General features: G+C 41.4%; 2 protein-coding genes across 3 annotated transcripts; both read right to left on the bottom strand.

Annotated features, from left to right (window-relative positions):
* Positions 1-4,410: 4,410 nt before the first annotated feature.
* eif4e2rs1 (eukaryotic translation initiation factor 4E family member 2 related sequence 1) lies at positions 4,411-10,578 on the bottom strand. Its single transcript, XM_086166356.1, has 7 exons — positions 10,409-10,578; positions 9,158-9,248; positions 8,702-8,836; positions 8,291-8,395; positions 5,347-5,499; positions 5,004-5,140; positions 4,411-4,777 (listed from the first exon to the last, which is right to left on the bottom strand). The coding sequence occupies exons 1-7, from the start codon at positions 10,423-10,425 to the stop codon at positions 4,738-4,740; spliced, it is 678 nt and encodes a 225-aa protein (XP_086022482.1). The 5' UTR covers positions 10,426-10,578; the 3' UTR covers positions 4,411-4,737.
* An 8,139-nt stretch (positions 10,579-18,717) lies between these two features.
* Positions 18,718-24,973, bottom strand: atp1b2a (ATPase Na+/K+ transporting subunit beta 2a). Of its 2 annotated transcripts, XM_086165170.1 has the most exons (9): positions 24,621-24,973; positions 22,475-22,603; positions 21,410-21,514; positions 21,242-21,321; positions 21,045-21,170; positions 20,896-20,955; positions 20,782-20,808; positions 20,339-20,434; positions 18,718-20,120 (listed from the first exon to the last, which is right to left on the bottom strand). In XM_086165170.1, the coding sequence occupies exons 1-9, from the start codon at positions 24,724-24,726 to the stop codon at positions 19,959-19,961; spliced, it is 891 nt and encodes a 296-aa protein (XP_086021296.1). In that variant the 5' UTR covers positions 24,727-24,973; the 3' UTR covers positions 18,718-19,958. The 2 variants fall into 2 exon arrangements, with proteins under 2 accessions (XP_086021296.1, XP_086021297.1); XM_086165171.1 differs by lacking the exon at positions 20,782-20,808.
* Between the last annotated feature and the right edge of the window lie 119 nt (positions 24,974-25,092).

Genomic DNA, 25,092 nt, shown 5'->3' with positions numbered 1-25,092 from the left:
CAAGAGTCAGGCGAGAAAAAATGTGCGTTGAGGATGAGACGAAAGTCAACAGTGGATTCCTGGGTCTCTGTGTATCTCAGATGTCAAGCACATGCCCTGTAGGATGAACACGTCAGGTCGGATGTGTCCTTCGCGTTCCTGCTGAGAACCTAAAGCTTGACTTTAGAAAAATGTGGATCATCTCGTCGAGCCGTCGAACGAGAGTCAAATGGGCTTTTTAATGAAAGCGGCGGGCAGCGGTCCCTCCCTGTGAGGCAGGGCCGTGACATTGGGGCAGGTTTGACGCTTTATTAAGTGCTTCATTAGGGAGTACACAAAAATAACAGCCTGACCTCCAAGACATTGTTATTGTTAAAGATTCATAAATTGTAAAATAATGGTAATGTCCCTTTAAATGGGCTGCTTATAGTTTGAAAAGATGGCAAATAGATGCGTGTTATAAAAGTGTTTCATACCTAAGCAAACGTCACTGGGACGTATATCAGTTTCAAACACTCTAAATTCATTCAAGATCATTAGCAATTATTATTCACATCGAAAGCGATCAAATAATAGTCGCGATTGAAGGGATGTTTCAATTTATGACTGAAAATAAAATGTAATTTGTATTTCAAATGACTTTGTGAGCGTAAGAAGCAAGAAAAAAAACATTCGTACACAATTGATGGGAGAGTCTTAAGTTCAAAAACATCCAGTTTTTTCATCATCGAATGCAACTTATCCTCTCGACAGATCTGAGTGATTAGTATGCATTTATTCCCTGTCCAGAGTCAACATTTAAGGCGGCTCCAAACCCACTCCAAAAAATAAAAATCATTGAATATTTATTACATGTGTAATAAAAATGAAAATTCAAAGCATCCATCCATCTTCACGATAAAGGTAACATCATGAAAGAAACAGGAAATAAACAAATAATTAAAGAAACCAATAAAGGCGTACAATGTGATGTTGATGTTATCCCATCTCACACTAACCTTACCTGGCAGATGAGTCTCGGGAGGCTGCGAGTGCGAGCCGACTGGTTTGTGGATGTTTATATAGTGCAGATGCTGTCAAGCTGTTTCTATAGGAGCATCGTGTTAGTTTGCATAATTGCAGTACCTCTGTAAGTACCCTAAAAGTAGATATCTGAAAAATGTTGATCGACTTGTCATGCAGCTCTACCTTTGACTTGAACTTCTGAGGAGCATCTTTTCCAACACGTCTGTTCACACTCCATACTGCTCAGACCAGATACTGGTCCTGGGAGCAGCCAATTAAGACTAATACGTGGGAGGAAAGAAAAAACGATAGAGGACAATAGGGATGACAAGGTAAGATGTGGCAGTTGAGGTCTGGTTTTACAGATACTCTCAGACACTTGAGGGTGAGTTCCTGTTTGAGCCCCCGAATACCGTTTTGCGGGTTTCGGACAGGTTTCTTTTGAACCCCTTCCGTGTCGTCAGGTGTTGTTGTGTTGGAGTCTGTTTGCTGGAGCAAGCTTTCTGCCTGGTAAAGGGTAGTTTTTCCAGAAATGTTACGTTTCTGTAAATCGTGTTCAAAGTTTGGTCCGAACCTGCTTTTAATGCAAAGTGTCATGAGACTACTCTCGTGATTTGGAGATTGATTTCATCGCAATTATTCTCCACTTTTGAGGCAGAGAGAAACGGAACTGTACCTAGTAAGTCCAATGATGGCTGGCACATTGTCCAAATATTTCCTTTTTGCAAAGTTCTTCTCAAGCTGGACAGAAAGCGCAGTCATTCATCTCTGAAGTCAGCGGCCTGCCGGTTGTGCTTGTGTTTGTCACACAGCTGGACTTTTCAGTGAAGAAAGCTCTTTTTTTTCCCCCTCAGAGGCCGTCAGAGGCAGCTGAGAGATAAATAGTCCCTTACAGGCAAACACCTTCACATCTTTATCGCTTTTGCAAATTGTTCCCATTTTTCAATGTGGTAGGACAAGGGCTGTAATTAGTTACACAATACAACATAATCAGGAAAGCGATGGCCTTCTTGAAAGTGAACTTTAAAGGTAAATCCATCGTAATAAATGATGAAGTGAAGTTAGTCTTTTGCCTCTTCAACTCAAGAAAAGATAACTTCAGACGAGACTAAACACGTCAACAGTGGCTTCCTCTGTCTTTAAGTTGCTCAGATGTCGTGCATATGACCTGTCGGCTTGACATGTCACATCACGTGTGTCCTTAATGCTCATACCAACAACTGAGAACTTGACTTTAGAAAAATGACAATCATCCCATCCAGCAATTGAATGAGAGCCAAAATCAGCTTTTTAATTGAATTGTGGGCGGCGGCCCCTCCCTGTGAGACAGGAGCGTGGCGTCACTGCAGTTTTGATTGATTCACCGTGCTTTATTAAAACGTACAAAAGGCTATCTGCTTCAGCTCTAAGCATTCATTAAGCTCAAACAAGAGGAATGAAGATTGACTGTGGTGAACCACGATCCTGAGGCTCGAAGAAATGGTTGAAGTAAGAGCTGGAAAATAACAAGATGGGTGAATTATTTAGATTTACATTTAGAGGAGGATATAAAGTACCGTAAAGTAACAGAAAAACACTTGTGATACTTTCCCAAACTTTGCACTCAAAGTCTCTTTAATCCAGTTACGACTTCACTTTTAACAGTAACTATGACATTTACGCATACTCGATTTTTACAATTTGTTTATGAATGAATCAATGGAATCTGAACAGGATCAAATTTGTTATACTCAAATTTAAAATAACAACTGATTAAAGTTTAATTGATTTCTGATGATTGGAGCGGGATTTCCTGTTTTATTCCAATTAAATATTTGAAAGGTATTTTGGTCCGAAAGCAGCCTTCAGTCCAACAGTGTACCGGCCATCCATCAAAGTTAAACTCACATTTTTTTGTCGTTTATCTACGATAGTTTGAAATTCTCCACAAGTGTTCAAAAGACAAAGCACCAAATATTTGAACGATTCACATTGAATGATTGTTTCAGAGCATACACGTGATTTAGAATTTACACTGTGTGAAATATTTCACGATTGCCATTTATTTCCAGTCCTCACAGGCCTAAATGTTTGTGTTCAATCCCATACTGAGAGAACACGAGAACACGGAAAAGCCGTAGTCAGACTCAAAAATCCTTGTAAATGCTCCTCCATGATGAGTTCAATTCAGCTGATTAATTAGTTCTTGAAGTGGATCGATAAATTACTCCAAAAAAAAAAAAAAAAAGGAAAAATTCCATATTATATAGTCCCCTAGTTGCATCTTATTGGCAGAAGATGGAGATCTTCACAGATCTTCTGACTTCTGCACACATTCCACTTCTCTATGACATACAAGATGATAGTGACACCTTTAATGACAGCATTTTACTGCAAAGACTTTATCAGGACAGCACTCCGGAGCTGCATATTCTATTCTATATTGTCAGTCTAGTTGCTGATAAAACAACTCCCTGCTTGACTTGATGAACCCTCTTAACGAAGACCAACACCCAACGCCTGCAGATATACAGCAGGACCTCCCCACGGCCTGTCAGAGCTGACACTTGGATCATCATAAAGAAAAACAAGTTCAGTTGCCATGACAACATTAGACGACAAACAACCATGACTTGTGTTTTTTGGGGACCGAGTGTATGTGACACTTAATGTAGTGACAAATGTGAAAAAAATTAATGAACCAAAAAAAAAAAAAACCCTATTATAATCATGAGATGAAAATGACAAATCTCCATGAATGAAACTGAAATGTACGAGACTAAAGTATTGTTTCTTCGACAGTGACATAATCGTGAGAGGAAAACAGACATACATTTTCGAAATGAAAGCGATTTAAAATGGACAAAACACAGCGACTTGTCTCAGAAGCTGTCATCAGTTCACGTTAACGATGGGAAATTGTTTATCCCTTACAGTTAGGAATATGCATTTGTACACCAACTGTTTAACCGCAGGCTACAGCCCAATCTAGTTCAGCTGCACCCAGTCGACAGACATGTGACAGCCAAAGTCTCTTGGTTCTGGACGGTCACCCGAAGATCTAGCGTGGAGCAGTTAGCCAGTGACGTTGGCCACTTCTCAAACTCCCAAAACTTTCCAGCATCCACGATGGCCCCTATTTGTGCTGTTTGTCGGGTGTTTTAAGATGTTCTAGCGTCTGAGGTGGCACCATGTTTGTTTTTTTTTGCCAGAGGCTTATTGAAAGCTACTAAACCTCTTGTGACCCCTGTTGCCGCCTCTTTTCTCCCTTAGGATTGGAAACCGTCGATTGACGGAGGCAGCGATGATTTCCTTTAGGCTTTCTTTCAGGATCCGCCACAGCAAAGACCACTGGCAAGCACATCTCCTTGTTCCTCTGCTTTTGTCAGTCCAATGAAGGGCGATATTACACAGAAAAGGAAAAAGTAATGTCTGCAGGGGTAACGGTTTCATCACCGTGTTGGACAAAAAGACTTTATTTACACAAATACAAGAGCAGCTGCCTAGATTTACTGGTTCTACTCCTCTACTGGGGACAAAGTCTGCAGCTGTTTCTACTGGTAATCAACCGCTGATCGATTGGGTTTAAGAAACAAACCATCCAAAAAGCTTTACTTCAGTCATTTTTTTGGTCCAAAATCTAGATACACGTACAACTGCTCCCCCCCACAAAAACACACGGTCCATCCGTCCTGGTTTGACCTCTCGACTCCTGATGGGGGTTGCATACTGTCCGATTGGTCGGGAGGAGTCAGACGACACATCCACTTGGCCTTACAGAGAAATCTTTGTATTTCTGAAGCTTGAATTGTCCCTGAAACACACGCAAACACACACATTGAGGTTTACGGGGCATTCATTGAGCTAGTGTTAAAGCCGAGCTTTGAGATCTTGTAAAGTAGTTGCTTAAGTGAAACAGCAAAAGAGTGGTTTCTGTAAAACAGTGGTATTTGAGGCTGTTGCCTTCAGTAGACAATGACTGTTGAGGAATCGCTGTAGGACTGTAGTAGAAGAACTGACAGAAGTAGAAGTAGAAGTACCTGAGGCTGTCATTGTGCGTCTTGTACTCCATGATGGTGTTAGCTGGAAGATTCAGGACTCGTCTCAAAGTGTCTCTGATTCTGGACGTCGTCGTCTGATCACTCGATGTCCGGTTCCATATTGACAGGATATCCTCCTGAGAGGCCGGCGAGAAAGACAAGTGTCAGTACTTCATACTCTTTTACGGTGACAATTAAAGTATTACTACATTGGTACCGAGGCAGTACTATGGTGATACGAGGCCTCGCTGCAGAGTTGTACTTGAAAATATAATCACTGCGGAAGCAGCGTGTCACCACGTTAGAGAGTTGCGTTTGTGAAGCTGTAATTGTGCGGTCGTACCTGGAAACGGATGGACACCACTGCGCCGCAGATCTCCTCGCCCACCATGAACTGTTCCCCCAACATGGCAAGGATGATGTTCTCCCAGAAACGACTGGCCAGACCTTTCCGGAGCCGGATGATCCACTTCCCTCCGCTGCGATTGGACTCATCCTGACGGACCAAACAGCCCAAGGAATAAAGACAGAGAGGGCAGAGCTGAGCTGTAGAATCACATATGATCACACCTCTTTCAGTGTTGCTGGTGGAAAAGTCCAAAAATACAATACAACAGTTCTAGCACATGTCAAAAGTATGACTGAATTGTCTATCCCAGGACGGGGGGACCAACAGGACTTTTTGGGGTCTCCCCTCAGTACCTTTCGATGTTTCGTTTTTTACCTAAAATTTTTTTACGTATCTTCTATTTCTTCCTCCTCTCCTTTCGGCTCTTCCCTTCAGGGGTCGCAACAGCGAATCAACTTTCTCCATCTAACCCTATTCTCTGGATCCTCTTCTCTCACAAACTACCTTCATATCCTCTCTCAATACATTACAATACATCAGAAAAATCACACGGCACACCACCAAATAAAATGTCAAAAACATTTTTTAACCAATTAGAATGAAACCGTGGTCTCAATTTACTTCATGTGAAATCTAATGTATCTAATATCTGTAGATTCGTCAAGCTGCAATGCTAATTTCCCACTGATGTGCAACTTTTCCAGAACACTTTTCAATGTGTGAAGACATGTCATCGATATGTCTGAAAATGGTATTATTTGAGAGAACCGGCTATTTCTTCATCAACGCCAGAGCCGAGCATTTCTTCTACAATGATTTTGCCGGCAGGTAGTATTAATGTTTTGCTACGGTGTGTGGCTGTTTGGATTTAGAGATGAGTTCAGCAACTTTATAGCTGCTTTCACTGCTTTCTTACTCGTCTTGGTAGTTTTCAACAATGATGCCTGTTTGTTTACGCAGATACAAGTACCGCAATTTCCAGACGATAAGCCGCGACTTTTTTCACGTAAACAACGATGCGGCTAATATATGGACTTTGGGTGGGGGACGCTAACGAGCTTCACGGCGCTAAAACGTTTAGCCTCGTCACATCGGACCGATGAAATGACCGGGAAATTCTGAGTCCGTTCAACTCCGACACCGAAGAGGACGACTTTGACGGTTTAAGTGTGCAGGAGGAAGCCCGAGATAGCCATCGGCTAGCCGGTGCAGCTTATATTGATGCACGCTCAATAGTCCGGAAATTACGGTACTTTTTATTTTAAAAATGTATCATGCAAGCGTCACTAATCACTCTGATACACAGATGCACAGGTTAATTCACTACCCGTTGCCATCCAATGGGCACGCTGCCCACATGGACATGGGAAGACACATTATTTGCGTTGGATAAATAATTTTCAGACCAATCAGGTGAAAGTGGGCACGGGACAGTGGTTGAGAAACACTGGTTTAGACCTCTTGCCTGGCAGCTCCGATTCCAGCATCCATCTACCATTATATTCACTAGATGTCCTCTGTACATGACCGAACCATCTCAGTCTGGCTTCTCTGACCTTCTCTCCGAACATGTGCTGTTCCTCTGATAGACTCATTCCTGATCCTCTCCATTCTGGTCACTCCCAAAGAGAACCTCAACATCTTCATCTCTGCGACCTCCAGTTCTGCCTGGTCATTGTAACAGTTTCTAGTCCAAACATCATCGCTGGTCTCACCACTGTCTCGTACACCTTTCTTTTCATTCTGGCTGATGGTCTTCTATCCCATAGTACCCCTGACACTTTTCTCCACCCATTCCAACCTGCTTAGACCGTCCCTTCACCTCTTTTCCACACTCTCCTACGCTCTGGACTGTTGACCCCAAGCACGTGAAATCCTCCAGCTTCTTGATCTCCACACCCTGTAGCCTCACCGTTCCACCCGAGTTCCTCTCATTCACAAACATATATTCTGTCTTGCTGCGACTAACTTTCATCCCTCTCCTTTCCAGAGCATACCTCCACCTCTCTAGATTTTCCTCTACCTGTTTTCTGCTCTCACTACAAATCACGTCATCCGCAAACATCATGGTCCATGGGGATTCCTGTCTCACCTCATCTGTCAGCCTATCCATCACCACTGCAAACAAGAAGGGGCTCAGAGCTGATCCCTGATGGAGTCCCACCTTTACCTTCTCTGTTACCCCTACAGCACACCGCACCACTGTCTCACAGCTAGCATACATGTCCTGTACCAGTCTAACATAATTCTCTGCCACTCCAGACTTTCTCATACAATACCAGAGCTCCTCTCTTGGCACCCTGGCATATGATTTTTCTAGGTCTACAAAAACACAATACTTCAATATTACTTCAATATTAGCATTCTCAGAGCAAATACTGCATCTGTAGTACTCTTCCAAGGCATGAAGCCACACTGCTGTTCACAAATACTGACTTCTGCTCTCAGTCTAGTTTCCACTACTCTTTCGCTTAACTTCATCGTATGGCTCGTCAACTATCCTGTATACCAAATCTGCCCATCACTTCTTCATCCCCTCTATAGCCTTCACCAACATGTCCATTGAAGTCTGCACATATTACTGCTCTCTCATCTCTTGGGATATTCTGCATCACTTCATCTAAATCACTGCAGAACTTCTCCTTCTCCTCAAATTCATAATAGGTAGATATTTAATAGTGCCTTAAGCAGTAGGGCTGTAACGGTACTTTGGTTCATACTATTCCTAGCAGTACTGATAGACTTGGAGTAAAACAGTAGATTCCTGTTACAGCTTTAGTAAACTAGTTGAACTCACGTAGTTCTTTATAAAAATGATACTAATCCAAAGGTTAGTATTAAAACACTGCAGGGGTAGTATGAAAGTACATTAAACATAGTGGGACAGATCTAGTGCTTGGTAATACTTGGTGTAATAATACAACTCCAGAAACCCTACCTCCCACATGGGCTTGATTCCTTCCTTGAACAGGTGAAAGTCACTATGTCCACTCAGATCTCCTGGTCGCACCAAGTGACTGTAGAACTTCCAGAACTGTTCCACCTAAACGAATGAACCCACACACCATTAAATGTCAAGGACTGTCCCGAATGAATGAATGAATGAATGAATGCAGGTATGACGATTGTATATAAGTAATGCCGCTGTTCCGCAACATAGCAACAAAGCGGTATTTTTTTTTGGTATGACTATTGGGTCAAGCCCCCGCTCTCCGTGACAACATTCTCTGGACATCCAATGTTTGTATCGCTTCCCTTGGAACCTGACCTGAGCAGGTCCCAAAAAAGTACCGGTACCCAAAAAGAAAGGAGTCGAGTCAAGATCTGTGTGTTGGAAAAGTACACGTACAGATGCCACTGTGCCGATCTGTCGGATGTTTTGTTCGTAGCTCTGAGAACTTGCGGGTCGACTCGGGGTCCTCCTGCTGTACCAGAAGGTGTAATTGTACTGGAGGGGGTGTTCACCTGCAGCCGGACATACTGTCTACAAGCACACACACATACACACAGGAATAAACAACCGTGGCAAAGTCAACAACACATTGAGCAAAACTCGTGAAAAAAAACCTCAACTAGAGGTATTTGGTTCTTATTTGTGTGTCATATGTCAAACCCCTTAATGAGCTCTCAAAATCCCATTTTTTTACATCGCTGACAAGAGAAAGGGTTGATTCTTTACAATCTGTGACGTCGATGTTCCGATCATGTTTTAGGTGAAATCACGAGGAAATAGGATCGTGATCTCGGCCCCCACCACCAGTTCTCTACGGCACAACAAACACCGAGTCCCACTTGATGACATCACCTTGCGGCGGTTGTTGTTGTTGTTGTTGTTGATCCCGTCACTGTTATCATGGCAACACTCGGACTCTTTGGGATCCTCTTCATCCTTTGCACTGAGAGACAAACAGGAAGTGCCGGATGAGTAAGGAGGTTTTAAACGCAACGTCAGCACTGATAGCTGCGTCTGGAATATTCCATCCATCACCTAGATCACCTGCTACGAGAGAGCTGAATGAAGATATATGAAATGCAATTCATATGTGTACAACAACCCCTAATTATACACAAAATGACTACATGTAAACAAATAAATATAACATATAAATACACACATATATACATTACATATATTTGTACATACCTTTAATTTCATTTCTTTTGATCTTTACAGCATTATATTTTATTTTTCTTATTTGCTATCTTTTGGTATATTTCTATATAGTTTTATTTTGATTCTTCCACGACTTGACTCTGTAGCAAGAGCTGGGGGATCAACAAAATATTCTGATTCTGATTAATCAATAAATAATAGCAAGATAATGTGTTGAAAATATACAGTAACAAGCGCAGAGGGAGGTTTGTTTGACAGTTAAGATGATTTTTAGGGGGGGATTCCTGTTTCAAATTGCGCATGCGGGTGTCCCATTTCCAAGCAAAAAAAAACATTATTTGTAATATTTGTATATTTTTGTGTTGTTTGTTCTTGTTAAATTCCTACATTTTGTATTTTCAATGGAATTCTCCAATTAACATCAAACCAAATTTCAGCCAAGTCTCTGGATGAAGTTCATGTTTTCATTTGCTACTTTCTCATGTGAAATTTCGGTTTATTGTACTGTAGTAAAAACAATTATGATAATAATTTCGTGCATTTTTCAAGAAACACTGGCTTTAAAAATCAACACATAACAAAACTTGTCAGGGCCCGAACTTTAATCTACTGTTTCCAGTGAGTAAGTTGACGTTTTTCTTTAAACCCGTTTCCGCCGTGCTGCTTTCGGGCGGTGTTGAGTCGACCGGACCGAACGGAGCAGCAAAGTGATGGCTCGGCGTGGGAGCGGCCGCGGGTCTTCGTGACCGTGGATCGAGGGGGGGATGGAGACACGCAGAGACACGAAGGAAACCTTTCCAGGTTGTTTTCCGCAGCTCGGCTGTTTAAGACGCAGCGACGGCCGGAGCTAAAGCTGCTAACTGTTAGCTGCTGTTAGCGGTTAGCGGCAGCGGCTCTATCCGCGATGCCGCCGTGAGTTTCCGAGTGTCGAACTGGTCTTACCGCTCCGGCTGGTTCATTCCTCTTTCGGCTTGCTCTCTTTCTGGTTTGCGTCCGTTTTGATCGTTATGACAAAATCTTCCCCCGCTGCGTTAAATCCCTCGCGTTTCTGATGGGGTATTCGGCTAGCGGGTGTTGTTTGACAGGCTCCACTGCGCAGGCGCAGCTGCGTACGACGGCGGGCGAGGATGGACAAAAAGGACGGAGTCGCGTTTTGATGCTCCAGTCGCTTTACACTTCTTCGCGTTTCAACAACTGGCCATTTTTTCATTATGATATTTAAGAACAACTCACATTGTTATCTAACAAGGATCCACAATTCCCTCGCCAAAGCATAAATTAATCCACTAAATTACCAATATTTTTTTCTTTTTCAGGTACTGTAACTTTTTTGACAGACTGTATACCGTATGGTATGGTATGGTATATAACGGTAATAATGCCACATTATGCCGCTTTTGGATGTAATTTTCAGGCCAAGGGAAACAATATACTGATGCTCATCTACACAGGTTTGCAAAGGACAAGAAGAGAGGAATTTACTTATGGACGTACACAAATTCCTAAAGATATGTAGCTGTGTTCTCAACGCTTCTCTCTGGATGCAAAATGTGGCAAAAAAAAACGTAAGTATTCACATCGTATTATATCTATCTACTATATCTATATCTATAGCTTATCTGGAAATAACCTTTTTGGGGCGAATTACTTTCCTCCAAAAAATTTCAAAAAAATCTGAAATCAAAAGACACAGTACTCAATAAAAATTCATACATCACAATTATTCGTCTATTTTATTTTTTCTTTATTTCATTTATTCAGTGCATCAGTCTTGTGGACAAAACACTTCCCCAAGTGTCCCTTTTAAATCCCCACGTTTTAGATGTTTTATGGTTCTAATATTTGAGTGACTATATGACTACTTCTGTGTTTTACTCAGATTGTGGTTTTATTAAAATGCTCTCAAAAAGGAACTTTTTTTTCAAATTATTAAAAATATGGTAATAAAAAACAGAACTATAATCGCCAAAAACATGGTTTCTTGCTGCCCTCTTGTGGATATTGGAACAACAACAACAACAATTATTTATTCATTTATTTATTTAATTACCATTCAACTGTGTGACAGTTCTATCGTAACCAATGTAAGTACTTATATTTCATTGTAGATTTTTGTTTTTATGGCCCATTTGGAAATAACATTTTTGGGACTAATTAGTTTCCTTCAGTTTTAAAAAAGCTGAACTCAAAAGACTCAATGCACAATAAAGTTAAGTGAATCAATAGCACATACCACGATTATTCTATCTATTTTATTTTATCTTATTTTATTTTGTTTTATTGAGTCCGTCAGTCTTGTGGAAATATGCTGTTCTACTAGTGTCCACTAGAGAGCAGCAAAACACCATGTAAATACCCGTGTTTTAGATAGTCTGTTGGGACCACAAGGACATAAATACATATATATATGTGTAGAGATAAAGACTAATAGATAAGAGATTGAAAAAAAAGTTTGCAAATACAGGTTTATTTCAACAAATTAGCCAATGTGGAGTTTATTTCGATGTTTCACTGATGGGAGTGACGACTTCCTTGTTTTACTGAGTTCATTGTGGTTTTATGAAAAGGCTTTCGTAAATGATCTATTCCTTCAAATTTGAAAAAATACATATAAAAAAAAATTGAAGTACCGTATTTTCCGCACTATAAGGCGCACCTGAAAGCCTTTAATCTTCTCAATAACCGACGGTGCGCCTTATTACCCGGTGCGCCTTCTATATGGATCAATATTGAGCCGCAACTACGAGAGGCAGCCGCCGACTCCATTTTCTCCCGGAGACGAAGTAACGCGTGGTGCATGCTGGGATATATAACTGCGCCAAGCGTGCATTTCCGTTTCCATTTGTATGCGTGTGTGTGCGTGTGTGTGTGTGTGCGACGCCGAAGTAGCGTGGTAAAAACGGTAAAGGGGAATTCCAGTCCCATATTACTGTGTGTATAAAGACTCAAAAATAGCACATTTCAAGAGTAACACTTATGACGCAGAGTTTAAACTCAAGCCGACAAGTCACGCAGTAGAGCACGGGAATAGAGCAGCAGCGAGAGAATTCAATATTAATGAATCAATGATACGGAAGTGGAGGAAGCGACAGTAAAGAAGACTGAACTGAGTTTTCGAGGGGACAAAGCGAGAGGACAGTTAGAGGACAAACTTGAACAGTGGATTGTTGAACAGAAAGCGTCTCTACAGTCGCTATTCCAATGAAGGCAACAGTGCTAGCTAGCTAGCTAGCTAGCGACATGAACATCAATGAATTTAGCGGCGGTCCTTCTTGGTGCTTTCATTTTATGAAAAGCTTTGAACTGTGACAAATGGAGTTGAAAATACATTGTTTTCAACGAAGGCGGTGCAAATACCGGTAAGATCCACCGATACGAACGGTACCTTATTGTGAATAAACTCACTTGTTTTGGGCGTGTACGGAGTTGTCAGAACGTTGGTTTGTATTCTGTTAATAAAGTTTGACTGACTAATCTGACTGTTGTGTTGACATCTCTTTTAGCGCAGCTCCATTAAGTGGATGCATAACGCAACCCCAGCCACTACTGTAGCTTCTATTGTATGCGCCTTATAATGCAGTGCCCCTGATATATGATTTTTTTTTTAAATAGACCATTGATTGAAGGTGCGCCTTATAATGCGGTATTTCAGTTTTATCATATGTCTTCTTTCTGTCTTTTAACTTTTACTTGTAATTTAAGGTGATGGCATTTTTTTTATAAACCAATATCATTCAAGCAATTCCATCATCATCTTGTCTATCAAGAATCTCCCAGTTAGATACACATAGTTTAGAGACATAAATGGTTTGAATATGAGTGTTTCATGGGAGAAATTTTATGAAAATTATTTTTTAGATAATGAAACAGTTGAAAATAAAATATGATTGTCATTTTTTCAATTGTATTAACTGAATTGTGTTTTTTACTTCAGTTTTAAATACAGGAGTCTGTTTTGTTCTCTGAAGAAAACACTGAAATTGAAATTCCTCTTGTATCCCATCAAGACATTTCAAAAATCGGGATTTATTTATTTATCCACAAACTGAATGAATAAATCCAACTAGTTTCACCCAAAAAACAGAACAAATAAATATAGATATAAATATAAGGACAAAAAGATGGACAGACTTTATTCAAACATTCCTTTTTTTTTAAAACCATCCAGTCTTCTTAAATGCAATAAAACCTTTAATCCACCTTAAAACCGAAAATCGTTTAAAACCAGCGATTACAGCAAATTTGTTTCTGGCAGAATTAAAATACTTGAAAACATTTCTCAGAAAAAAATACCTCCCAGAGAAAAAAAAAATGTTCATTTTGATTTTTTAAAACTTTACTCTTGATGTTCACACGTTTGATGCTTTGAAGCCGCCAACCCACGAGACCAACAATTGCCCTTCGGGGAATGTGTGTATGTGTATATATAAACATATATGTAAGTATGTGTATGGATGTAAATGTATGTATGTGTATACGTGTTCCTATGTTTCTGTGTATGTATGTTTGTATGTATCTTTTCATGTATGTTTGACTACATACATGCATGTATGTGTGAATGTATGTATGTGTGTATGTAGGTATGTGTATATGCATGCATGTATGTAGTTCTGTACTGTATGTTTCTACAGTATGTATTCATTTTTGTGTATATATGTGTGTATGCATTGATATATGTATGTATGATTGTTAATGTATGTACATGTATGTATAAATGTTTAAGTGGGTATGTATGTTTGTGTAAATTTGTATGTATGTATTTATGTGTATATTTGTGCGCATGTTTGAATGTATTTATTTCTATGTATATAATAAATTTTGTACGTTTGTGTGTATGAATATATTTTTATGTATATGTATGTATGTATCTTTGTATGTGTGTCTATGTGTATTTATGAGTATGTATGTATGTTTGTATGTATGTGTGTACATATGTATGTATGTAGTTATGAATGTTTCTATGTATGTATGCTTGTTTGTGTATGTATGTGTATGTATATGTATATCTATGTATCTTCTTTCTTCTTCTTTCGGCTTTTCCCGTCAGGGGTCGCCACAGCGAGTCAACTTTCTATGTATGTATGTATGTATGAATGTTTATGTATGTATGTGTATGTATATATGTATGAAGGTTTAAGTGGGTATGTATGTTTGTGTATATGTGTATGTATGTATTTATGTGTATATTTGTGTGCTTGTTTGTATGTATTTATTTGTATGTATATAATAAATTTTATATGTTTGTGTGTATGAAAGTATTTTTATGTATATATGTATTTTTATGTATATTTGTGTGTATGAAAGTATTTGTATGTATCTATGTATGTATGTATGTATGTGTGTATGTACATATGTATGTATGTAGTTATGAATGTTTCTATGCATGTATGTTTGTCTGTGTATGTATGTGTTTATGTATATGTATGAGTGTATGTATGAATTTATGTTTGTGTATGTATGTATCTTTGTATGTTTCTGTGCATGTTTGCATGTTTGTATGTATATGTATGTATGTATGTAAGTATATAGGTATGTGTGTGTATGTTTGTAGGTATGTGTATATGCATGCATGTATGTAGTTATGTTCTGTATGTTTCTACAGTATGTATGGATTTTTGTGTATGTATGTGTGTATGCGTTGATGTATGTATGAATGTTTATGTATGTATGTGTATGTATATATGTCTGACTGTTTAAGTGGGTATGTATGTTTGTGTATATTTGTATTTATGTATATATTTGTGTGCATGTTTGTATATATTTATTTGTATGTATATAATAAATTTTGTATGTATGTGTGTATGAAAGTATTTTTATGTATATATGTATTTTTATGTATATTTGTGTGTATGAAAGTATTTGTATGTATATATGTATTTTTATGTATATATGTATGTATGTATGTGTGTATTATGAGTATGTGTGTATGTTTGTATGTATGTACATATTTATGTATATAGTTATGAATGTTTGTATGTATGTATGTTTGTTTGTGTATGTATGTGTTTATGTATATATGTATGAGTGTATGTATGTAATTATGTTTGTGTATGTATGTATCTTTGTATGTCTCTGTGCATGTTTGTATGTATGTATGTAAGTATATAGGTATGTGTATGTATGTAGGTATGTGTACATGTATGTAGTTATGTTCTGTATGTTTCTACAGTATGTATGGATTTTGTGTGTGTATGTGTGTATGCATTGATGTATGTATGAAAATTATGTATGTTTGTGTATGTATATATACATATGAATGTTTAAGTGGGTATGTATGCTTGTGTATATTTGTATTTATGTATTTATGTGTACATTTGTGTGCATGTTTGTATGTATTTATTTGTATGTATATACAATTTAGAATACATTTTATATGTTTGTGTGTATGAAAGTATTTTTATGTATATATGAATTTTTATGTATATTTGTGTGTATGAAAGTATTTGTATGTGTGTATTTATGAGTATGTATGAATGTTTGTATGTATGTATGTACGTATGTATGTATGTAGTTATGAATGTTTCTATGTATGTATGTTTGTGTCTGTATGTGTGTATGTGTTTATGTATATATGTATGAGTGTATGTATGTAATTATGTTTGTGTATGTATGTATCTTTGTATGTTTCTGTGCATGTTTGTATGTATGTATGTTTGTATGTATATTTATGTATGTATGTGTGTATGTAGGTATGTGTATATGCATGCATGTATGTAGTTGTGTACTGTATATTTCTACAGTATGTATGGATTTTTGTCAATGTATGTGTGTGTGCATTGATGTATGTATAATGTTTATGTATGTATGTGTATATATATATATGTATGAATGTTTAAGTGGGTATGTATGTTTGTGTATATTTGTATTTATGTATATATTTGTGTGCATGTTTGTATGTATTTATTTGTATGTATATAATAAATTTTGTATGTTTGTGTGTATGAAAGTTTTTTATGTATATATGTGTTTTTATATGTTTGTGTGTATGAAAGTATTTGTATGTATGTATGTGTATTTATGAGTATGTATGTTTGTATGTATGTACATATGTATGTATGTAGTTACGAATGTTTCTATGTATGTATGTTTGTTTGTGTATGTAAGTGTTTATACATGTATGTGTGTATGCAATTATGTATGTATGTATGTATCTTTGTTTGTGTGCATGTTTTTATGTATGTATGTATGTATCGTAATGTACGTATCTTTGTTTGTATATATGTATGTATTTATGAATATCGTTATATATGTTTCTATGTATGTATGAATGTGTATGTATGTTCTGATGGATGTGTATGTGTATGTATGTATGCAAGTATGTAAGTAAATATGTATGTATGTAAGTATGTTTGTGAGTGTATGTATGTATCTGTATGTACATATGTATGTATGTATGTATGTTTCTATATGTATATCCATGTTTGTATATGTATGTATTTTAATATGTATGTATGTATGTATGTCTATTGTAGCTGTATGTAATTATGTATGTATGTGTATGTATGTTCGTGTTTGTATGTATTTATGTTTAAATTTATGTTTATGCATATGTATGTTTCTATGTATGCATTTTGTGTATATGGCAATGTGTGTATGTAAAGTATGAATGTGTATGTGTATGTTTTTGTGCACGTATGTATGTATGTTCCTGTATATATATGTGTGTGTGTGTGTGTGTGTATAAATATATGTTTGTGTGAATGTATGTAAGTATTTATGTATGTATATAGGTGTATGTATGGATATATTATATGTGTATGTATGAATGTGTGTAAGTATCTGTATGTGCATATATATGTGTATCCATTTTTGTATGTGTATGTATGTCTGTAACATATGTTCATGTATATGTATGTATGTATGTATGTATGGGTATCTATGCAGGTATGTTTGTTCATATGTTAGTGTGTATGTATATGTATCCATGCCTGTATGTGTGTATTTTTGTATAGGTTTATATCAGTATGTATGTATATGTTTGTGTGTATGAATGTATGTATTTATGTTTGTATGAAAGTCACTGAAGAAAAGACAGCAGGCAGAACTAGAGGTTGCAGAGATGAAGATGTTGAGGTTCTCTTTGGGAGTGACCAAGATGGAGAGGATCAGGAATGAGTCCATCAGAGGAACAGTACATGTTAGATGTTTTGGAGAGAAGGTCAGAGAAGCCAGACTGAGATGGTTGGGTCATGGACAGAGGAGGGATAGAGAATATATTGGTAGACGGATGCTGGAATTGGAGCTGCCAGGCAGGAGGTCTGGAGGAAGACCAAAGAGAAGATTTATGGATGTAGTGAGAGAGGATATGAAGGTAGTTGGTGTGAGAGAGGAGGATCCAAAGAACAGGGTTTGATGGAGAAGGTGGATTCGCTGTGGAGACCCTGAAGGGAAAAGCCCAAAAGAGAAGAGGATTGATTCCGTCATTGGGACGAAAACATGCAACTCCCCTGGTGTCCACTAGAGCAGCAAACACCTTGTAAATACCTGTGGCTTTGTTTCATTGTAAATGTTTTTAAATTGATCCATTCCTTCAAAAAATCAAATCTTACTAAAAAGCACATATTACTCAGGTAATGTTTGAACATCTCACTTGTATGATCATATTTCAAAAAAAAAATTTAAAGTAATTTAAGGTCTAGTCAAGTGACACAGTAAACACAGCAGTTAAAACTAACTTTAAAAAATATAGAAAAGCAATTTTGATCATCTCAATCAAGAATGTCCCTAGTTTGGATATGCAACAGATATAGTTTATAAAGATCAGCAGTTTGAATACACAAGTTTCTCATGGGAGGATTTCTACCATTTTTTTTAAGTGGAAAATAATAATAATAATAATAATAAATAATAAAAATACATTAAAAAATAAAAGTAACATACATATATACTGCATTCAAATAACAATCGCCTTCATATATTTTTTGCCATTTTGTCTTTTGTTTTACAAATTTCATGGGAACGATTGCATGTTTTGCTCCTCATGAACGCCAGAGAGCGAGAGCTTCCACGGTAGCGCAAAAGACAATGAAAATAAGTGTTTTTTAGATGTTTTACAGGGATTAATGGTCTCCATACATCTGTTTACTATTTCATCTGTTCAGAAGATAAACAAAAACAAATGCACAAACAAAATGAATAGCGTGTCTGTGTAAGAATTAAGAAAAAAGTTGCAAAAAATGAGCATTTAAATAAAGCATTTTAATTGGCCCCAAAATGTTGTTTTTTTTTTCCATCAATAAAAACAAAACACCTTTTTGTTTTGTTTTGTTTTTTTATTATCATTATTATTATCTGTCTGATGGTGAACGCAGGGAACTGTTCAGGCAGGGGGGAAAAAAATATATCAACAAATCACAAACAAGTAGCGTTTGACATTTTCCAGCAGGCCCGTGGGAAGCAGCAGGCCTCGCATGAGGTTCACTGGAGGAAGACGTTCAGTGGAGCAGACCAGGTGGGAGGAGGGCCATTCCAGGCTTCTACACGGCACATCAGTGTCTGACAGGTGAGTGTGTGTGTGTGTGTGTGTGTGTGTGTGTGTGAAGTGTCCTAGTTGTCATAGTAACTATTCATGCTCAGCCCTGCACTGAAAATAGTAAACAATAACATGTAAACAAACAAAATGGCTTCTAAGGGGGTGAATTTCAGGGGGGAGGGTAGTAACTCGCCACCACCGGTGATCTAAACTAATCAGCGTCACAACAAACCAGAGAAGAAGGAAATGAAAAGGGAGACGGCGCGACTTCAAACAGCCGGAATGAAAAGGCCGGACTCTGATTGGCTAATTTAAAATCAACTGCTTCCATGGTGACAGACGAGGACAACGGCATCAGTTTATGTGTGTGTGTGTGTGTGTGTGAGTGTGTTGCGGTAATGGGTTTGTTTTTATTAGATCTCCGACTCTAGTCTGTGGAGGGTCGATCAGTTCGGCCAATCAGAGCCGGCCTCGCATGATATGTCATTGATAGAAACCAATCGGGGAAAAGGGAGGCTCCTGTAGTTCTACCTTCTTTTTTTTTTTTGTAGTTCAAAGCAAACAAACAGTGAATAAACCAAACAAACAAATAATAAAGATACGAAAACGTGAATAAATAAGTTACAGGCCGAGGCGCTCGATCGGCTCGCGTTTCAGCCAAGCGATCAATAATTTGGTCTTCACGCCGATCGGTACGCCGCTCGTCCGTTTTCGGGGAGCCGCGTCGGCGCGTCCGTGCGTGCCGATTGGACGGTTTCGGGTCGTGTGCGTGTGTGTGTGTGCGTGCGTGCGTGTGTGTGTGCGTGCGCGTTTCGCGTTAAAGCTGCACCGAGGGAATCTCGCGTCGGAAAGAAACTGGAGTGGAAACAAAAACGCGGGGGAGGCCGGCGCCTCTTCTAACCTCTACCAAAGTGACAGACGGGCGGCGATCGATGGCGGCGGAGCAGGGAAGGACTCCCAAACTCCGCCACGTCGACCGCGTTAGTGCAGCTTTAACACGTGCGCGCTCCCGGCGCACGTCTAGCTGTTGATCCGCAGCTTGAAGGAAACGCGACCGGCGAACTTGTCCCGCTCGCCGCCCTCGGCCAGCGTGTTGGAGGCGATCTTGCACTCCACGTTGATGTCGGCGTTCAGAGACGCATTCAGGAACTTCACCGCCACCAGCGGCTGGGTGTAGTTCACCTGGAGGAGGAGGAGAAGAGGAGGAGAAGAGGAGAAGAACCACGATGGTGATCTGCAGGATTCATCTCAAAGATCTTCTTTACTTTCAAGGATCGACGGCCAAACCAACAAATCGACACATTTACTGGTTCCTGGGATATAAAGGGACGAAAGATCTACTGGATCTGTGTGTGTGTGTGTGTGTGTGTGTGTGTGTGTGTGTGTGTTCCACTCATTACCTGGGCTTTCTTGCCGTAGTACGGGTAGTACATGAGGTTGAAGGTTCCGTTGGGTGGAAAATAAGCCAGGGGTCCGATCTTATCACTGTCCTCCCTCTGCAAACACACACACACACACACACACACATACACACACACAAGTGAGTCAGCAAATTCCTGCACAGGAAGAAAACACGGCTTCTATCAGAAAAGCCTCTCCCTCCGAGGGGAGATCATGGAGACGGGGTATTCAAGGACTCAAGGATTCAAGGATTCAAGGACTGGAGGACTCAAGGATTCAAGGACTCTAAGGTCTTACTGCAGAAATCAAGAGTAAATCCAGGATCCTAAAGAAGCCATGATGGTGCTGAGGCTCTAAGAGCTTCAGATTCTTTATCTGCCCTGTGAGCTTAACACACACACACACACACACACACACACACTATCGGTCCTACTGTTCTTACCCACTCATCCTTCCCCACTCTGTACCTCTGAGGATGGAAAGATGGAGACAGGTGAAGGCAGACAGATGGACAGACACACAGATGGACAGATGGTGGACGGAGAGCCAATCAGACCTTGGCGCCGCAGGTGACGTTAGGAGACTGGCCGTCTTTTCCTGGCAACATGCCGATCACCTGCGGGGACGGACGAGCAGAGGTCAGAGGTCAGAGGTCAGAGGTCGGGCCGCCGGGGGGTGGACAGATGGACGGACGGACGGACGCACCCGGTTCATTTTGATGAGGATGCAGGGCTGGCCTCTGTCGTAACCGTAGGAACGATCGGAGAGGCCGGAGCAGTCTTCCAGCACGGTCCGGTTGAACTGGCAGGAGCGCTTGGGGTTGTTCCTCACCTGCCAGACCAGGAGACACGCAGAAGGTGAGACACGCAGAAGCAGAAGGTGAGATGGAGACGCAGGTTTACCTCTCCGCTGTCCTCCTGGATGAAGTACTGGTCCGGAGGGCAGTTATCGTTGGTCTGGACCTGGTAGCTGTCATTATAGGCTGCAGGCAGGGAGGTGAGGGGGGGGTTACACTCTGGGACGTGCGTGTGTGTGTGTGTGTGTGTGTGTGTGTGTGTGTGTGGTCTTACGTGACAGGAAGGTGTTGAGGTTCTGGATGAAGCCGTCCCAGCTCTCAGTGTCCGATATGGAGAAGGTGATTTCCAGTTGGTCGCCCTTCGGACGAATCATCATCCCTGGAAGACAAGCAGGAGCAGGTGAAGAGACGGAGCAGCTGCTCAGCAGGGAGATGGACGGACTGGGTGGACCACTCATCCACTGAGGGAGGTGGAGATGGTCGGACGGACGGGTGAAAGATGGAAGGATGACAGGTGGATGATTGACAGGCGAAAGGATGGATGACTGACAGGTGTAAAGATGGATGATTGACAGGTGTAAGGATGGATGATTGACAGGTGAGAGGATGGATGATTGACAGGTGAAAGGCTGGATGATTGACAGATGTATGGATGGATGATTGACAGGTGAGAGGATGGATGATTGACAGATGTAAGGATGGATGATTGACAGGTGAGAGGATGGATGATTGACAGGTGAAAGGCTGGATGATTGACAGGTGTACGGATGGATGATTGACAGGTGAGAGAATGGATGATTGACAGGCGAAAGGATGGATGATTGACAGGTGTATGGATGGATGATTGACAGGTGAGAGGATGGATGATTGACAGGTGAGGAATGGATGATTGACAGGTGTAAAGATGGATGATTGACAGGTGTAAGGATGGATGATTGACAGGTATAAAGATGGATGATTGATAGGTGAGAGGATGGATGATTGACAGGTGTAAAGATGGATGATTGACAGGTGAGAGGATGGATGATTGACAGGTGAGAGGATGGATGATTGACAAGTGTACGGATGGATGATTGACAGGTGAGAGGATGGATGATTGACAGGTGAAAGGCTGGATGATTGACAGGTGTACGGATGGATGATTGACAGGTGAGAGGATGGATGATTGACAGGTGAGGAATGGATGATTGACAGGTGTAAAGATGGATGATTGACAGGTGTAAGGATGGATGATTGACAGGTGTAAAGATGGATGATTGACAGGTGTAAAGATGGATGATTGACAGGTGAAAGGGTTGACTGACTGGCGGTTGATTGACAGGCGGCTTGTCGGGCTCACCTGGAGTGGCCAGTCGGTCCTGCCAGGTGGGCTTGTAGTCGTCGAGCGTCAGCAGCATGATGTACATGGTGAGAGCAAACATCCCCGCCAGGAACAAGTAGAAGACCAGGTAGAAGAGCAGGATCAGGCCTGGCGGAGCAGCGGAGGTTAGTTTCCATCACGTCCACCCCCACACGCCTGGACGTAATCCTAAATCCTACTCATAACCTGATTCCTATGAATGAAGGAGGAGGGGCTAATCTCTCCATCTTCTTTAGCAGCTGCACCAGCTGTGAGCGTGTGTGTGTGAGTGTGTGTGTGAGTGTGTGTGTGAGGGGTGAACATCTGAAAGCAAACTAGACCCCGTTGTCTGACATCCACAAGATGTCCGAAGGACTGCGTCCGGGTGTGATTTTGAGGGTGTTTGTTCGTGATGGCAGCATCTCCCTGGGGTTCTGGCGTGCAGAATCCCTCCAGAATCTCCAGAAGACCTCGCCGTCACCAGCAGGGCAAGAACAACATCTCAGCGCTGGAGGAGGACGCCGCGCCGTCTGCTCCCGCCGCGTTAATGTCGTTAAAACGTTCCTCCGCGCCAGATTAACGTCTCAGTCTAACGAGATCCCGCCTCGAACCCGACGGGGAGGCGGAGAACCTACGGGGAGGTCTGACCTCTCAACCGTCGCGTGAAACCCACGGTTCCACCGCCGACGGACCCGGAGAACATCGAGGACGAGCGGCGGACGCTCCGGCCTCCGCGCACTGTCCCTTTAAGATGACATCATCCCCGGTCCTCGCAAGGCCGCAGGCTTTGCAAACGTGTGTTTCAAGAGATTTACCATCCACTCAACTTCGTCTGCAAATAATCCAGATTAGCACGCGCACACACACACACACACGCACACACACACAGACACACACACACACGCGCGCGCGCACACACAAGGGCACAATGAGTGCGCCCTCCACAAAGCCAGATATCTGGAGGCCGCTGAAGATGGAGATGTTTGGAGACAGCATATATCAGACACACACACACACACACACACACACACACACACACACACACATATGCATTTAGAGGCCGGGACACCTTCAGCTAACCTTTGGAGACGAGGGTTGTTGAGAACCAGCGAGACATTTGGGCCAGCGGGCATGACGGACGGCGCCGTGGCTCGATCGATCGGCAAATGGCAAACATGCGTCCGCCATGCGTGACACCGTGTGATGTCACTTGGCGCCAGAACACTTCGGCTGTGACGTCACGCCGACGTCAGCGCCGTGTCTTGGTGACATCAACGGGTTGTAGTGTGTGTGTGTGTGTGTGTGTGTGTGCGCGCTAAGGGGAAGGTGACCTTTGCAGCGTTTTGTAAAAACAGCTGGCTAGCATCGCAAACGGTAATATTAGCACGCTAGAAAACGGCAGCGATCCATAGCCTTTGCCTGGTTTCCATGTACGCTAGCAGCAGTGATGCTAATAATAGCTAGGCTAAATTTAAAAGAAAAAAAGGTCATATGTGGGAAGAGAGCGACCCCGTGACCTCCACCGGTGTAAGAAACACCGTTCCGCTTTCGCCAATTCCTTTTTTTACATTTTTCTTCTTTTCCCGCCTTGAAGCGTCTGCAATATGGAAAGACTTACATTTAAACGGAATAATCGGGAAATTATTCCAGATGAAAACATATATATATATGACATATATTATGTTCGCATATGTAAATAGGCAATGTGTGCACGTTTGCATATGTAAATGTGCAAACAAATGCACGGAAAATAGATTCCACACTCGTACATTTGACAATCTATTCATCTGGAAGATGCAAACAAGCGAAGTGTGTGTCTGCAAATGCAGATAACACATTTTGTTTTGCTGTGAACGCCCTTATGTTTGTGTGTGTGTGTGCGTGAGTGTGTGTGTGTGTGTGGGTAGATTTTGCCCCCCCCAACAAACATCAAACACCATCTCTACGTGCGTGCACGCGTGCGTGTAATTCCAAAGGCATGTTTTCTGTTTCATTTCCACGCCGGTGCCAATAAAGTTTTTTTTTTTTTTTTTTTTTGCTTGTTTGTTTTCTTTCCCTCCAGTCGGGCTTCGATCGACGCGACGTGGAAACCGGCGTGGCACCGCACCGCACCGCACCGCACCCGCACCCGGTTTCACGCACTCACCCCAGCTCGTGGCGGTCCTTCCCAGGACCTCATGTGTGCGTGGGTTCCAGAAAAACTCCCTCCACTCGCCCGAAGCTTTGCGCTCGTCCTGCTTGGCGGCGGACATGATGAGGATGAGAAGGATGCGGATGAAGATGGAGGTCCGTGCGCGCGGGCGCGTGCGTGTGGAAGCGGGGGTCTGGCGCGCGCACGCGCAAGCCGCAGCGACCCGAGATGCGGGTGTGCGTGGCGGGGCGGGGGGGGGAGGAAACGATCACAGCGCGAGCGCGATCGATGGATCGATATCGATCGGAGGAGCGACCGGAGAGAGACGGGATGATGGCGTCACTGCGGTAAACCTCCACCGCCGGCGCTGTCTGACGTCACAGTCACTCTCCACGCGAGAGCCAATCAGCGGGCGGCTCCGCGGGGATAGGCCCCGCCCCCTGCAGCAGGGATCCTCCCGCTCGGCTGCTGACGACGTCACCGCCCC

Source organism: Fistularia commersonii, chromosome 19, assembly GCF_037954325.1.
Source record: "Fistularia commersonii isolate RoL2024-O1a breed Wild chromosome 19, RoL_Fcom_v1.0, whole genome shotgun sequence".
NCBI classification, from domain to species: domain Eukaryota; kingdom Metazoa; phylum Chordata; class Actinopteri; order Syngnathiformes; family Fistulariidae; genus Fistularia; species Fistularia commersonii.
This window is presented reverse-complemented; position numbering and strand designations above follow the sequence as displayed.